This window comes from Lonchura striata, chromosome Z, assembly GCF_050655825.1.
Source record: "Lonchura striata isolate lonStrDom1 chromosome Z, ASM5065582v1, whole genome shotgun sequence".
NCBI classification, from domain to species: Eukaryota; Metazoa; Chordata; class Aves; order Passeriformes; family Estrildidae; genus Lonchura; species Lonchura striata.
Window position 1 is genome coordinate 64060178 of NC_140740.1, and position 15944 is coordinate 64076121.

The 15944-nt window shown below is 42.1% G+C and overlaps 1 protein-coding gene across 3 annotated transcripts in view; it reads left to right on the forward strand.

The window, feature by feature from the left end:
• The first annotated feature begins 3336 nt into the window (after window positions 1–3336).
• Window positions 3337–15944, forward strand: part of TJP2 (tight junction protein 2) — a 62025-nt gene continuing 49417 nt past the window's right edge. Inside the window, exon 1 of one of the 3 annotated variants that reach the window (XM_021530502.3) lies at window positions 3337–3560. Coding sequence is in view for 1 of the 3 variants with exons in the window: in XM_085567000.1 (XP_085423126.1) it covers window positions 15040–15225 (186 nt within the window). In the remaining 2 variants the exon portion in view is untranslated. Of the gene's footprint in view, window positions 3561–14916; window positions 15226–15944 lie in introns of those variants that run through there. The other 2 variants (XM_085567000.1, XM_085567001.1) reach the window with 2 other exon arrangements.

The window sequence follows — 15944 nt, forward strand, 5'->3', positions numbered from 1 at the left end:
TTTGTAAGAAAACATAAGGTGTTCTTTACAGGATTGCTCTATGTGATAAAATAATTTCATCTTATTTCCTTAAAATTCCCAGTGTCTTTTGGTAACTTCAATAAATGGGATAAAGGCCTGTCCTGAAGTGGAGGTACTAGAATAAAAGAAAGGGGGTTTACAGGAAGGTTTGCGTTTGATTATTTTTAGTTTCTGGTTAGTGGTTGAACTCTGCGATTATGCTAACTAGGTCTGTAATATGTGGAAGTCCTGGGAAGGAAGGCAGAGGCTTGCCAGAAAACCTGGAAGAACATTCAAAATAGTAAAGGAATTATGGGAGGGACAGAAGCAGAGTTTATCAGGAAGAAAGTAGCTTTGCCCAACAGCTCATGTTGGCAGGGCAAGGAGAGATGTGGGGCAAACTGCCTCACGTGGCCCTTTAGGGAATGGTGTTTTAAATTTATTCCACACCACTGTTTATAATTGTAACCAATCAAACATGTTCCAGTCCATTTTGCTATTGAGATTTTTTTTAATTCCTCTCAAAAGGTAAGAAAAAATTGTGTGAAGTTACATCCATCTCTCTTCCCAATTGTCTTTTATGTAAATTGTACTGCTGGCAGTTGTAGAACAAAGACAGTATTCATGTCTTTTGCAGAGGGAGGTGACCAGTGGAGATTACTTTGCTGGGAATAGGATAAACAGAGCCAAGAACAAATAAAGTATTCTAAACAGTTCCTAACTACAAACTTTTTTTTTTGGAATTCAGGTTAAGGAAAGACAGACAAGTTTAGATAAGAAAACAGTGGGTGTTTAAAATCAGGCATATAATGTTGCTGCCCTCTCCAGTTTGCTGAATTGATTTAAAAATTGTTTGTGTTGTGGTAATTATGCAAAGTGATCAGTAACACAGTGAATAATTATGCAAGCATCGTTATTTTCTGCATGTAGGCTCTTCTGCTAGACATTAATGTTCTCTACTGTTGTACTAAAAGAAATAAGTTATATATATAATGTGTCTAAGTCTTACTCCTCTTAATAGCATTTTAGGAGCATTAACCAAACATCCTAACGCCACTGTTACAAAAGATTTGGCGAACTAACAGATAAAGTTTTAAAACATTTATTAAGGAAAAAGGTACCCACCACAGTGTAAACAAAGTAATCTGACACATACCTGGAAGTAAAACTAAATTTCCATTTCTTGTGCCTTGATTGTGCCTGAAAGCAATATTGCATTACCCACTGATCATAGAACTAGTCTGTAGGTGACCGAAAACACCAAGTTTATAAATTAGCCCTGAATTATTTTTTTTTTTCCCCTCTGATCTTTGCTGTTGGGGCTTTTAGACTGAAATAGGTACTTGAAGGCTAGTGTATGCATATGTATGTTAATTATTAACAATGGCTAGAAGCAGGCCTTTCCATGCAGTATCTGAATGCAGTTTCATATTTGCTGTAATAAATAGGTTCTTTCAGGGCCTCCTTCCAAAGTCCAGCGCCTTCCTGAAGCATACTGTTTGCCTTCCTTATTCTGTATGAGATACAGTACATGAACTGTACCTGTTCAGGAAGAAATTTATCTGAATTAGAAATGTAGTGGGAATCTAGTATATTTCTCACCTGCAAATAGCAACAAACCATAAAACTTAAGGTAGACTTTGTTCTGCAGTCTTGATACGGGTAGGAGTGCACTGTTTAATTTTAGAGGGGCTTGCAGGGGGTTTAACTGTCCAGATAAGACAGCAGATAAGGAACATTTAGTGCTTTACAGTGCAAAAGAAATACGACTCCAAAGAATCCTGCCAGGGCTGTTTGGCCTTGCCTTTCTCATCTCAGCTGCAGGACAGCAGTGATGCTGAAAGCTGATAACTGTGGAATGCCAGCCTGGAGTGTATTTCTCTTATGGTATGTTACAGTTTCGGGAACAGTACTGGGTGACTTGGCAGCGTGATGAGAGGTGTTCTGGCCTGGAAAGGGAGCTACTCTGCCTTCTGATAATCCTGCTAATTTCAGCGGAGAGTGATGATGTGAACAGATCTCTCCCGAGCTGTCAATAAAGTGGCTGCAGCTATTCTGTGAGAAAGGGTAGGGAAAAGCAGATTGAGAGGCGTACGTGGAGCACTGCACTGTGGTGTTAAAGGCTGTCTCAGAGGTCTTCCCGTTAGAAAGGTTCAGATGGGCAATGATCCCAAGTTCCAAACAACACACTGATGTAAACGGAAAACACACCCAGGCGCTGGGCTGGGTGACGGCGCGTCCTGCCAGCGGCGGCAGGGCTCCGCCGTGCCCGCCCGTAGCTCCGCTCTGCTGCCTGGGCCCGGCGCGGGTGCCTCGGGCAGAGCCGGGAGCAGACCCGGGAGCAGACCCGGGGGCAGAGCCGGGAGCAGACCCGGGGGCAGAGCCGGGGGCAGACCGGGGGGCAGACCCGGGGGCAGACCCGGGGGCAGAGCCGGGGGGCAGACCCGGGGAGCAGACCCGGGGGCAGAGCCGGGAGCAGAGCCGGGAGCAGACCCGGGGGCAGAGCCGGGGGCAGACCGGGGGGCAGACCCGGGGGCAGAGCCGGGGGGCAGACCCGGGGAGCAGACCCGGGGGCAGAGCCGGGGGCAGAGCCGGGGGCAGAGCCGGGGGCAGAGCCGGGAGCAGACCCGGGGGCAGAGCCGGGAGCAGAGCCGGGGGCAGAGCCGGGAGCAGACCCGGGGGGCAGAGCCGGGAGCAGAGCCGGGGGCAGAGCCGGGGGCAGAGTCGGGGGGCAGAGCCGGGGGCAGAGCCGGGGGCAGAGTCGGGGGGCAGAGCCAGGGGCAGAGCCGGGAGCAGACCCGGGGGACAGAGCCGGGGGGCAGAGCCGGGGGGCAGAGCCGGGGGCAGAGTCGGGGGGCAGAGCCGGGGGCAGAGCCGGAAGCAGAGCCAGGGGCAGAGCCGGGGACAGAGCCAGGGGCAGAGCCGGGGGCAGACCCGGGGGACAGAGCCGGGAGCAGACCCGGGGGCAGACCCGGGGGCAGAGCCAGGGTCCTGCCGGGAGACGGGACGGGCAGAGAAAACCCGGGGGGCGGGGCGGCCTCGCCGCGGTGACTCAGCGGCGCGGAGCACCGGGCTGCGACCGGTATTTCCTGTTCCCCTGCCGCCGCCGCGGGTGTCGGGGCTGTGGGCGTGGGCCGGGGCAGCCGGGCGAAGGCACCCTGGACTGGAGGGGCGGCAGCCGCAGGTGGAGGCACGCCTAAAGAGGGGGCGCGCCGCCCGCCCCGTCCGGCCGCCACCGCCTCTCCCCTGCCCGGCTCATCCCTCCCCATCCCTCCCCTCTCCTGCCCACCTGGGGGCGAGGCCGGCACCTGCGGCGGGAGCCCGCCCCGGCGTGGCCGCGCCGCCCCCGCCCGCGCCCCGCAGGAAATCGCCCGGCTCGGCGGGAGCGGCCAGAGCGGACACGGACCCAGCCCCAGCCCCAGCCTCAGCCGCGGCCCCGCACTCGGATTCGACACCCCAGTCCCTGCCCGCTCCGGGGCGGCGGGGCAGGGCAAGGCGCAGTCCCAGCGCCGGGGCGCCTCTGGGATCTCTGCTCCCGCTGCCGGACGCCCTCTGAGCAGGCGAGTATTCCCCGCGGGATATCCCCGCCCAAGCCCGCGCTCCCCGCCGCTTCCCTCCCCCGGGCAGGTGCGGTGCCCCCCGGCACCCCCTGTCCCTCGCGGCCGGTGCCTCCGCTCCCTGCCCCGGGGGCCGCGCTGCGGCCACGAGCTGCCCGGCTTCTCCTTCTCCTTCCTTTGTGTGCCTCGGGTTTTGTCGGCTCTCGCCCGCGCTCCTCAGGCGCGCTTTGCCGCCTTTGTCCGCGGGGTCGGACCCGCCGCGTCCCCGCGGAGCCCCCCCGGCCGGTTCCGCGCCCGCCGCGCACCTGGGCGGCGCGAACAGCCGGGCTCGCCCGGGGATCGGCTTTTCTCTAACGGGATTAAGCGGCTCTCGGTGACTTTTTCCGTGATAAGTACTTTCCGGGAGAGCGCGATACTACGTGGAAAGTGGGAGAGATGACACCGGCGAGTCGGGGTGTTTGTTTACCCGGGTTATTCCCGAGGGGAGAGGGGGGAGCTGGGGGGGGCGGGTCCCCCGGCCAGCCCACGCCCCCGCCATCGGGGGCTTGGGCTGCCTTTGTTGCACAGAGAATTCCTGAAATCTTTGTGTTGGCACATCCCGAGTGGATTCCAGCCGTGCCTTGGGCTTTGGCTAACTGGGTCAGGGGAAGTTTCAAGTTAACAGGGAACCGTGAAACAAAAGGAACAGGCAGTTCCAGAAAACAAATGTTTTAATTGCCCTGTTAAAGTGCCTTGGCACTGGCCATGTTTGCAGTGCTGGAGCCCAAGTACATTAGATTTTCACCCTGGAATGCCAAGGTTGATCTACCAGTGGCATGCAGTTGCTTTAGTTGACAACTCTGCCCTTACTTACCCCGTACTTGAAACCTGTTTGCATTTTTTTTTCCAGCATGAGAAAGTACATGCTGTTTGAACATACTTGTGTAAGAGACATATAACAAATCAGAAAACTTAAATGCCTGCAGTGTTGCTTTCTAGTTGTTATTCACTTGAAACTGACAGAATCACTGAATTATCTGCTCCCTAGCTTCAGCTCATAAAATTGCATCGGTTTCCACAGCTAAGATGATTCTCGAGGGCTCTTGGCCCCACAGCTGTGCTCCAGCAGAGGCTGCAAATGTCTGCTTTGTTTTAACCTTCGGAAGCAATTATCAAGGTCGCATTATTTCCAAGACAATAGATTACCTTTTCTTTTGTTGTGCAAAGTTTTGTTCTAAAGGTTGAGAACTGTGATTCACCTATAGTTCGGAAAATAAAAGAGAAACTAGTGTCTTTAATTTGTGAAGCATTTGTCGTCTAAGGCTTTAAGTATCGGCTCCATCAAATAGTGATGCTTGTCAAGATCCATGAAGTCCTGACGTGGCAAGAATCAGGTACTGAAAGGCATAGGAGGTTTGCTTGTGTGAATAAATACTAATTGAGAGATCATCAGGCTGCTTTAAGAGACTTTGAAATGTTTTTCATTTAGTAAGCATGTGTGTGCCACTTAGACATGGTCAGTAAGATTTGTACTTAGTATAACATTATTATGACGGTTGTCTTCAGCCTTCTGAGGAAGTTTTCTGCATATATTTGACTTTTAGGTGGATTTACTGTTATAATTGCTCCTGGACTGTTACATGCAAACATCTTAGATCCTAAACATTGGTTTCAAGTACGGCAGTGACTTCTCTCCCGTTTATAAAGAGATGACACTGGAGTGGAGAACCTGTTTCTAATTATGTTTTGCTATTGGCCTGTATCACTGGCAGTAACTGCTGAGGTGCTTAGTGCCACTGCACTGGATTTTTGTGAGACTAAAGGCAAGTGTTGGGAATTATGCAGCAGAATTGGGGTGATCCCAACACTTTGCATGAACTAAAATCTAAATAGATCTCTTCAGAATGAAGCATCAAAGTAATAAAGTGTATGATACTTTTTTGATTGCTTAATCTCCCCTTCTCCTGGTTCCGTGTCCTCTAGGGACAACCAGGAAGTCTTTCATAGTGATTAAAACAATGTTTAGGTAGTTCCATGGCTCACAAAATGGAATGTGCTGTACCTTTATAAAACCTATATGCTGAAAAGCGTTAAGAAGCTCCTGCACCATAGTAATTGTCAATTAAGGAACTATTCAGCTGAGGCCTACTATTCCAGGACTACTTCAAAGCTGCATTTAACTTAGAGAACATACCTGGGTGATAGCATTTGTGTGTGTGTTTTTAATAGTTACCAATCTTGTCTTTCTCCAGAACTTCCTTGTAGGGTAAGGGAAATCTCGTGTTACAAGACTGGTCACTTTTAGTTGTTGAAATAATAGTATTTATGTACTCAGGGATGGTATAACTTTTGTCATACTGTGGCTGCATCAGTGTTATCCTATTGTAGTAGTCTTGGAATTGGTCATTCTAATGACAGGGGGAATAGGGCATATGTTAGAACAGCTACAGATCTATGAGGTTAGAAAGTTTCAAGTCTGGTTTATTTTCAAATAGGCAGGGAATTTCTGATTGCTGGGGAAAATTTAATTTTGACAATTGATCTTTGGCATCAGCTATAGAAAGGCTGTGGATCTTAATCCCGGATTGCAGTGAACTTTGGAAGACTTCTCAAAAATGAGATAATCTATTTATAAAACAAATATTTATGGCAGTAAGTATATAGGGCATAATTTTGTCTTCTAATATGAGTCTTACCATAGTGATGAATGTTTGCTAATGGTGTGTTACCTACAAAGATTGGAGCAGTGGCATGGGGAGGACTGGTTTTGCTTGACAGTGCTGGCACACACACACACCAGTGCACGTCATCTTTCAGAGTCAAAGGTTCAGTCTCGGTTCCATGACCAAGTGCTCTAAATGCATTTATAACTTGCATCATCAAAATAGAGCTGTTCAACCATGGGACGCTTTTCTCAATTTTCTAACCCTATCCTCTTCCTCAGAAAGGTAGCCCTGTGTTGGATACCTATGTCTGCTCACTTGAAAACTTTGCTAACTGCTTGTTCCCAGAGTCTTTTAAGCCTTCTGTTGCTCTTCAATCGTGTTTTGCCATTACTTGGGCCATCCTAGTCCCACTTCAGAAAGTAATTTTTTTTCCGGAGTCAGTAAATTATGATGTAGAACCTGCTGCAATTATGTGGGTATTTTTGTTTAGAATTTGGAAGGGTTTTTTATTTGTTTGTTATTCGTGGGTTTTTTGTTTAGTTTAGGTTGGGGTTTCTTTTGTTATTATTTTTTGGGGGTTTGGTGCCTTTTTGTTGTTTTGCTTTGTTATGTGTGTTTTTTGGTATTGGTTGGGGGGTTGTTTTTGGTTTTTTATCAGACAAAGCCATCATTCAACTCTAGAGAGCTGAGGTTATTTTTTTCTTAAATATTACATAATTTAAACAACTACTAACTGCAGCATTGTAATTAAACAGTTGGATGCAGCAGCAAAGTATACTCAGGTCGTTTAATGCCTTAAAGTATTAATGTTTGGGTTGGGTTTTAGTTGGCTTGTTATTGGGATTTTTTGTTTTGTTTTGTTTTTCTTTTTAAACTGATTGCTTTTTGAAAGTGCATGTCGTTAAGGGATATTGTCATTTTCTAATTATAATGAGAATGCAGACTGTCAATTTCTTTCTGTTCAGAGTGATTTGACTCTTGCGTTTCTGAATGTATTTAGGATGTTTATGATCCAAGCTTAGTAATAACATAGTTAGCTGTGGGAGCTCTAGTTTGATATCTGGTAAGCATCTACCCTAGTGTGTATTCATCCGCTGCAGGCTTTGTTTTTAGGAAACATGAGCTACCCAAGTCTTCCTGAATTTAGGTCAGCATTGTCATTGTGCATCCGAGTCCCAGAACCTCAGATAACCATGGCTGCTAATCTAGGAAGAAAACGAAACTCATTAGCGCTCTCTTTTCACATGAATAATGTGCAAACGACAGGCAAAAATACTGCCTGATAAAATAGTAGGGTCAATAAGAAGTGTGCAAGGCAAGATATAAAGCCCTATTGTTTTGGGGTTTTTTTCCAATGCCTACTCCCTTTTCGTGCTTTTGTCTCTGCTTTTGTTTTGTACCAGCAATCCAGAATTGCTTTTGAGAAGTTTCTTTTTACTTCTTAAAGGTGTGCAGTTATGTGGGGTGTGGTTTATATACATGTGAAATGTCAGGTTTAGGATGTTCCTTAGATTTGGGTTTGTTTTCATTGAGTTAGGCATGAGTTCATATCTATCGGCCACTGTGGCTTTTTCCTAAGACTGGCTCAATGATACCTCTCCCTAAAGGATTGTGCTGTTATAACTCTATTGTACCAAACTAATTTTTTGACATCAGTTGATAAACTGACATATGGATAAACTGAGGGTGAGCTTAACAATGCAGCTTCATCATAACCAAGATTTCACATGTTGGTTCAAGCTATGTGTTATTTGCCTTGCTTCATTAATTTTTGGTTGGGATTTTTAAGGCTCTAGAGAAAACCCATAAATCTCTCCTGCACGTCACTCTTAGCAGCAAGGCTGTCTGTGCTCTGGCTTGCACTCTCTATTCTAACATCTGCTTCATCATCTAGCTCTGCTTAATAGCCAGCAGATTTGACTACTGGTGTCTCTAGCCTCCTTAGCACAACTTTGTATAATCTGATTCTGAGAATCTCCAGGAACATATGGACTGTTCAGGGAAGGGACTATCTCTAAGGAGGAGCAAAAAGCAACTGCAATCCATGAAGCTGTAAGAAAGAAGCTTCCAGGTCTTCCTCCTCTCTTTTCAGTCCCACATCCCACACTCCCAGTCTGAACCTTGATGCTCCTCTACCTTAAGATTTTGCTTACAGATCAAACTTTACATATGTGCTGGTTGTGGCACAAACAAAACACTGATGTGTTCTGAAGGTTAACAATTGACTGTCACAGTTGTTCTTATCACTTCAGCAAAAGCATGTACGAAGAGATGCTTGTTTCTCTGCTCTCTTTATAAGAGAATTCTTTGATCTGTATCTGTTACAAAGACTTTTGTTGAAAGATGAGAAATAACAGGATTTTGTTTTTTTCACTAAGTGGAAAATAATTTGTGGCTGCATTAGGCAATGACTCTCTTTTTTAGTTGGGTCTGAAGTGACTGAAGATGTGATCCTGCCTCTGCCATCAGTTTACAAGAAGTATGCTCTACATCTAATTAAGAGTGTATTACTCTTTTCATCTGTTGAGGATTAGAGCAAAATAAAGCTTTTGCTTTGATCTTGCAAATGTTTCTTTAATGGAGAAAAAAGCTCTGTCATTCTTTCCCCCTTCTCAGAAATGCATTATATTTTCCGAGGCATTACTTGTGTGCTCTCAGTCAGGAAAATTGTGCTGTTTCTTTCCAAAAAAACTTGGGTTTCTGTTCTTCTTGAAAAAATACAAAGACAGAAAAAGTGGAGTGGACAATAATTCTCCAGCAGGAAACAATGGAGGACAGTCTGTTTTAGACTTTTTGTTTGCTCTACAAAGTCATTCTTCAGTAACAGTCTGCGTACTAGCAGCTTTGAATTTCTGTTTCTAAATAAAGTTGAAGGAAGTTGATTAACTGTGAGTCAGCCTCTCTCCCTCTGGATACCTGGAGGTTTCACATGCCATTTAAACGAAAGCAGTACTTGGGTGTAACTTGTGTTTATTGTGTGGGCTTGGCTTCCCTGTATGCAACACTAGTCATGGGGCTCCTTTTCTGGTCAGAATTAATATGCTTTCACAAAGGGACAGAAGATGGGCTAGAGCTGCACTTAATACTTTTAGACTTTGCATAGGACTGGCTTTGAAAACTCCTGTGGGAAGGTTTTTTAAAGAACTATTTCTTTGATCTGTAAGGGGAAAGTTTAAAGAAGTGTTAAAGGAGAAGGTATACAGAAAGAAATACCAAAACTTCATAGGTGAAAGTGTGGTAATGCTGAAGTTGTTAATTGAAACCAACTTTGAGGGACTTGATTTTATAAAAATATTTCTGCTTTTGAGTAAAATAGAACTGTCATGAACTTCTACAGTCAGGAGATCCTTAAGTACTGGAATTGTCAAAAACTGCTCACTTGTCTTGTCTTTTCTTTCTCAGTACAACCTTTATGGTAGATCTACCAAAGATCTATCAGAAGTCAGGATGCATGCAGGCTTAATGGCGTTAGCTGTGCTTGCTAGGCCCTAGTACTACTCTGCTTTCCTAAGCTTCTTAATGCTTTGTATACAGATGTTTAAAGTTGTAGTTAAGTGATTTTTTTTTTTTGCACACGGAAAAGTAATTTTTTGCTTAATTTAATTCATGTGCTTTTAATATATTAATTATTTTTTTAACACATCACTACATTTCAGACTACATACTCCTTATCAGCATGTTCCTCTGACAATTGTAGTGCTAGTCTCTGAATCTAAAAGATGCTTGATTTTATTTTGCTCTTATAAGATCAGTCACATGGATTGCTTTAGTAATTACTTGAGATAGTTCAGTGCGTGCATGTGCTAAAATAGCCTACAAATGTGATTGGATATTAAACACCAAATATGGCTAATGCAGGATTGTAAGTAATGTAGAATCTGGAAATAGTTATACAAATGTTGTTATTAAGAGCTAAATATTTTACAGCACAAGAAATCATCTTAATTTCTAAATAAGTAACATGTAATATGATATCACCTCAACAGAAATACACACATGCCTAATAGGACCAGGAAATAAGTAATATGCACAGTTTATAGAGGAAGTTGTGGTTCTAGGCTTCAGTCTTTCTGTCACATCTCTTCTTTCTATGTTTTTATCTCTATTACTGCCTAAGTGCATAATATTTATATATTATGCAACTTATATATGTACCTATGTGTTATATATACCTTTATCTATATATATATATATATATATAAATGCATTCATTTCTTACTAAGAAGCATTACATCAACATTTCCTTGATTAGCTTTGCAATCAAGTACATCTCTTTGAATATTGCAATTTGACAGTACTAGAGTGTTTCTAAAATGTCACCGTTACTTCTTTCAACACTGTCTCCAGTGTTGTAGTTCATACCTGATGTCTTCGGCACACGCAGTTCCTTACCTCATGACTAGAGCAATTCTGACATGGGATGTGGCTTCTGGCATCATTGGGAGCCACATTTGAATGACTGGAAGGTATCATAATGGGAGTCTATATCTTTCTTAATTCTGCACAAGCCATGTAAGGAAATATTTCTCCATGCCTTTTCTGAGTAGACCAGCTAAATCCCTTGTGACACTTCTAACATAGAGAGCTTTCTGGTGCTCTGGTGCTTTCTGGTGAGAAAAGTTAAGGCAAAAGCTATTTTTGGCTGTCACTGTCTAAAATGGTCTCAAGATTTCTGTGCAGATCTCTTTTATTCCCTGGATGGATTTGACAGAGAAGTTACCTAGTGCTCCATTAGCAGTTGAAAGATTATAGACAGCAGAGATTTAGCAAAGGATTAGTCAATTGTAGAGTGTGCATTATCCGGCCAGGCTTAGAACCGTGATTGTCTCTTCAATCATTTTCATTAGTGTCTTATTCAAAGATTGAATTACGTAACAATGACGTTTCTGGGGAATCTGGTAGGAGTTTTTCTTTGGTTTCTCTCTCTCTTCTGCTAACTATTCTAGCCTGGGAGAGGAGAAAAAGCATTGTTTTTGTGCTTCAAAGTGGCAGCATGTTTTAAAAAGCAGCATTTCAAATCAGTGAAGAGGCATGGCTTCAGTTGCAGCATCTGCATTTGGATGATAACTTAGTGTGGTGGAAGTCTTGAGAAAGGCAGGATGCGATACAAGAAATACATAACTATTTTAGAAGCAGCAATAGGTGTTACTCCCCTTAACAAGAGGGAGCTGCTTCCTGAGGGTAGACATGCAAATCTGTGGCAACATCCAGGGTAAGTGTTAAAAAGCAATTAGTGAGTAACTATGGGAAAAACTGTGCTCACCTTGAATCATGCATTTTTAAAACTTGTTATCAGAAAGAGGAGAGTTATTAATAAAACAGGTGATCTTTTTTTTGTACTGTCCAAGTTTTGTATCTTCAGTAGTTGTGGTTGAACTTAGTGGTTTCATTAGAGATTTCTGTGTACTACCAGTCCTTGACTAGAGAAATAACTAGAAGAAGGTGTTATTTCTAAATTACGAGTTTGCTGAAGAACAGGAACAATAAATACATGTATACTCATCAGAACAGAAATGAAATGGCTATTTTGTATTTTTTGCTTGCTACTAACTTGATGTATGTCTGTGTTTCCCCTCTCCTCATTTAAAATATACATATTTTAATTTTTATCTGTCAGAGAAGCAGTTCCTAAAATGGGAAAAGAAAAATCACTTTTTTCTTTGCAGGCAACTTTACTTCTCTGCTTAGGAGGAAGAGTTCATAATACTTAGGAATACTGTTTCCCTACAAGAAGACTTTTCTGATTGTTGTTAAAAACAATTCGGAGTGCTTTCTTGTACCATACACTTGAGTATTAAGCTTCAGAAAAATCTTTGTGTATGTAACTGTTTCCACCAAAAACATATGTTGTGTGGAAAACAGAGTTGTCACTCTCTTCCACCTGCCCCTGTATGAGTAGCATGGATGGATGGGTGTCTTTAGAGTCCTTCTGATCTCTTGTATTTTTGTAATACATTAGAATGTTGTCACCTTGTTTCAGACATTGCAGAGGAGTGCAAAATATGAGTGGCTTTTGTCCAAGACCAATTAGCATGTTCCTATTGGTTCTGTGTAAACAAGGCTTCAAAGAAAAACTTGGATTATAATTGTGGCTGTTTGACTATAACTGCATTCAGATTTATCCTATAATTTCTCCACAATTTTGCTTTCTTTAATGGTGGCAGCAACAGTAAAAGCAATAAATCACTATCTTTTTCTTTCAGATCTATCACCAGAACCATAAAAACTGGTCTAGAAAATACACTGATAGAAATGGTTTTGTGTCTTTTTATTAACAAAAGTGTTCTTCATGTTGGTTCTAAATTTCCAGTGTCATGTTAATGAGTGCTTGTAGCACTTTTTGTTAAAAACTTGCCCAATAAAAGGGATTCTCAGTGCAGTCTATTTGGATTCAGGACAGCGGAGTATGCTGTACTGTGACTTCCTTTGGTTGTTCCATATAAATTATATACATGCAAATTTCTGATTTTTACAGCTGCTCTTTATACATTAATAAAATGTTAGCTGATTTCTCCTACTATTTTGAGGAACTGTGTTGGAAAGTTCCTGTATATATATTCTTGTAGAATTCTTCTTTGTTTTTAAGTAGGTTACTCTGGCTAGAGTCACAGCTTGAATCAAGGGAGAGGTTTAGTTAATGTGATTGTTGTACACACTTGGAATTTCAAGCTGGTTAAGATATATTCCAATTATGTTTGGATTGCCATTCCAACAGTTTCAGAAAAGCTGTTGTCATTGGACTGTAATAGGGATCCCTTTTATGTTTCTATTAGAACTTTCAGGGAACAAAAGGTTGGTAACCAGCAATTGAGTAGAAGGAAATCGAGTTGACAAAAAAAAAAAACCTGTTCTTTTTGTAGCTGCATATTGCTTATTCTGTATGACTGGAATAAACACATTAATAATGCACTTTGCTAAGATCAGCTTATCAACTTCTAGAGGTACTCTGTTATATTCTTTGTAAAAATGAAATGTGATAAAAGTGTGAGTGTGTGTGTATAGGAAAAATATGTAACATAATGAGATGCTGTCCAAAACCTAATACTGAATAAAGGGTATAGAGTCCTTATTTGTCAGCTCCTCACTGCACAAATGCAGGTGCATAATTGAGCACTTTATATTTCTTAAACATCTCTTAAGATAAAAAATAGCACTGGAGTGTGATGCCAGGTCATCTTGAATGTGATGGCTCGAGCCATTGCTTGAAAGTTGTAAGAATTCTGCTTAAAAATCCAGACTACTGTGCAAAAGAAAGCAGGAAAGGCACATACATTATTTTGCTGAGGTATTAATTTATATTTTCTTATCAAAGACATTACAAAGTTAAGTTTTTCTACTTCTGTCTTTGCTTGGAATAGTGATGTGATTTCTGTGACAGATTGATTTTTATGAAGTTTGACAAAGGTAAAATGGTGGTAGGAATGGTAGTTAGGCTTAGCATGTCTGTGTGACTTTTCTGCAGCCTCCAGAATAGTATTTTGTGCACAGCCTAGAAAGGCTGAAGTTTGTTTTGAGTGCACAGTATAGCTTGTGCTGCTCTTTGGTGGTCATATAAACTCATGTTAAGCATCTTTTTCTACTGCAACTTCAAAAATCATGCCTTGATTTAAAACTAGTTTACTTAAAAAGATACTTTTATGCTGGAATAGCAGGGGAAAAAAAGACAAAATAACCTTCTAGTTTCGAGGTGTGATGTCTTTACAACACACATTGTTGCGTGTTGTAAAAAGTTAATCTGAAACAGCTTTATTTTTTTTAATTTTAGATATTTTAATTTTGCTTTTTTGAACCTGTGACCTCATTACTTTTGTGCTTAGGAAAAAGTGGATGTCACACACAAGACACATCAAAACTTGGGCCAGACTTGTATACAGTGGGGAAGTTATGCAGAATTCTTTCAGTATCTCTTATGTCTCTCAAGTGATCTAGAAACGCCTAATTGAGTATTAACCATAATGAAAAAACATCTATACATTGTGAGGGGCAGGGAGGGTGGGGCATGGAAACAGGCAAACAAATTCAAGCCTGATGAAAAAATAACTAATATACTTTCCTAGGGAAGTCTGGCTATATCCTTCTTTGGAAATGGAGCACTTGGAAAGATGTTTTGGAAAGAAGAATTGAAATTACTGAGTTGCACGTTGGTTTTCTTTTAAAAACAAAACAAAAGCCACCATCAAACCCTAACTGCTAGCTTGTGTTTCTATTTCTGTCAAAAGTTCCTTCTTTATCTTAGTAAAACCATTCATTTTCTCTTTTCCTACCGAGGGTAATCAAGGACTAGACAAGGGGTCAGGGAGAGGGAGAACCCCGTGACAGGGATGCTGAATGGAAGCTAACATGCTACTTGTGCCCAAGAAGGGTAGATGAAGCCTACTGAGCAGGGGAAGGAGGATAGAAGATTACACTGGAAATTGTTTTCTTTCTATAATTTGGCAACTGAAGTTCTTGAGTTACCATCTGATGTCACTGGAGCACATGTATCTGATTGTTCTCACTGAGGTTATGCTCAAGATACAATGCTGTTACTGTACACAGCTTTCCTGTGTACAGCCTTGTGCAAGCTAAACAATCAGACCAAAACTAAATTGGAACAAAAAGCCAGATGGATTGTGGAGAGAACCAGTGCAACGAAGTAACTATAAGTATGCTTCCTGTCAATACCCTATTTCATTGGCAAAAATGCATGCATTGCTTTGCGTGTAGGCTTAGTGTAAATATTTCTGAGTATCTCCTTTTTTTCAATCACTACTTCCAAGTGATTTCCCAGGAAGCTAAAGCATGTCAAAATAAGCAGGGAAATATATTTTGTATCTTCTTTTATCTCTAGGATTTCAATGTTCCAGGCTTCACAAGCACTCCTTTTTGGTTATATGGACTTAAACGAAACCTTGTTTTTCAGGGAGCAAACTACTGCGCTGCCATCTCCTTGTGAGTGGGACTGGGAGCACAGCTGTACATCAAGCCCAAAGCATAGCGCAGCAGGTAGACAACGGCACTCAAAAATTGTCACTCCTCCCAAGGTACCAGTCAAGTTGCATCAGTTAGACTTAGCCATTAATTTAAAATTGTGTATTCTTGTCATGTGATCGCTGAGGTGTATATTCTTTTAGCTATGTTTTTATAAGGTTTCAAGAAATTGTACTTAGTAGAGTAATGTGAAATTAAAACTAGTTCTTTTGAATTATCAAAGAAACTTTAAATGGTTATATGCGCATTTGCTGTGAACTTGATGATGTACAACAGGCCTCCAGAGGAGAAGAGGTTTCTCCAATGAAGTCAATATTCTGCTAAAGTTATGCAAATAATAATGCACAGGCCTGTACTAGTTCATCTGTTAGCTAAACACTGGTAAAGAATGGATGTAATCTATGATGATGTCTTCAGCAAATATAAATATTTAGCATGGACTTGGGGATAAATAAATTACTTTTAAGCACAAAGGGTAATATTCATGGGAGTTGCTTAGTGACTCAGTCAGTCCTAGGAAACAGAATAGCCACACAGGGAGAGTTGTTTTGCTGCATATTTTCTTACAGTACATCATTAAGGTAAATATAATCCTTTTGGCATATTAACCTTTTGAAACCATTTCTCAAGTGCTTCCAGAAGGACTATAAAATGCATCCTTAGTTTTATGTGTTGATCGAACGTGCTTGGCTTGCTTTTGTAAGTGATTAACAGATGATGATTTTAAGAGAGGGAAAGATTTTTATGCTGATATTTTACAAAACTATAACTG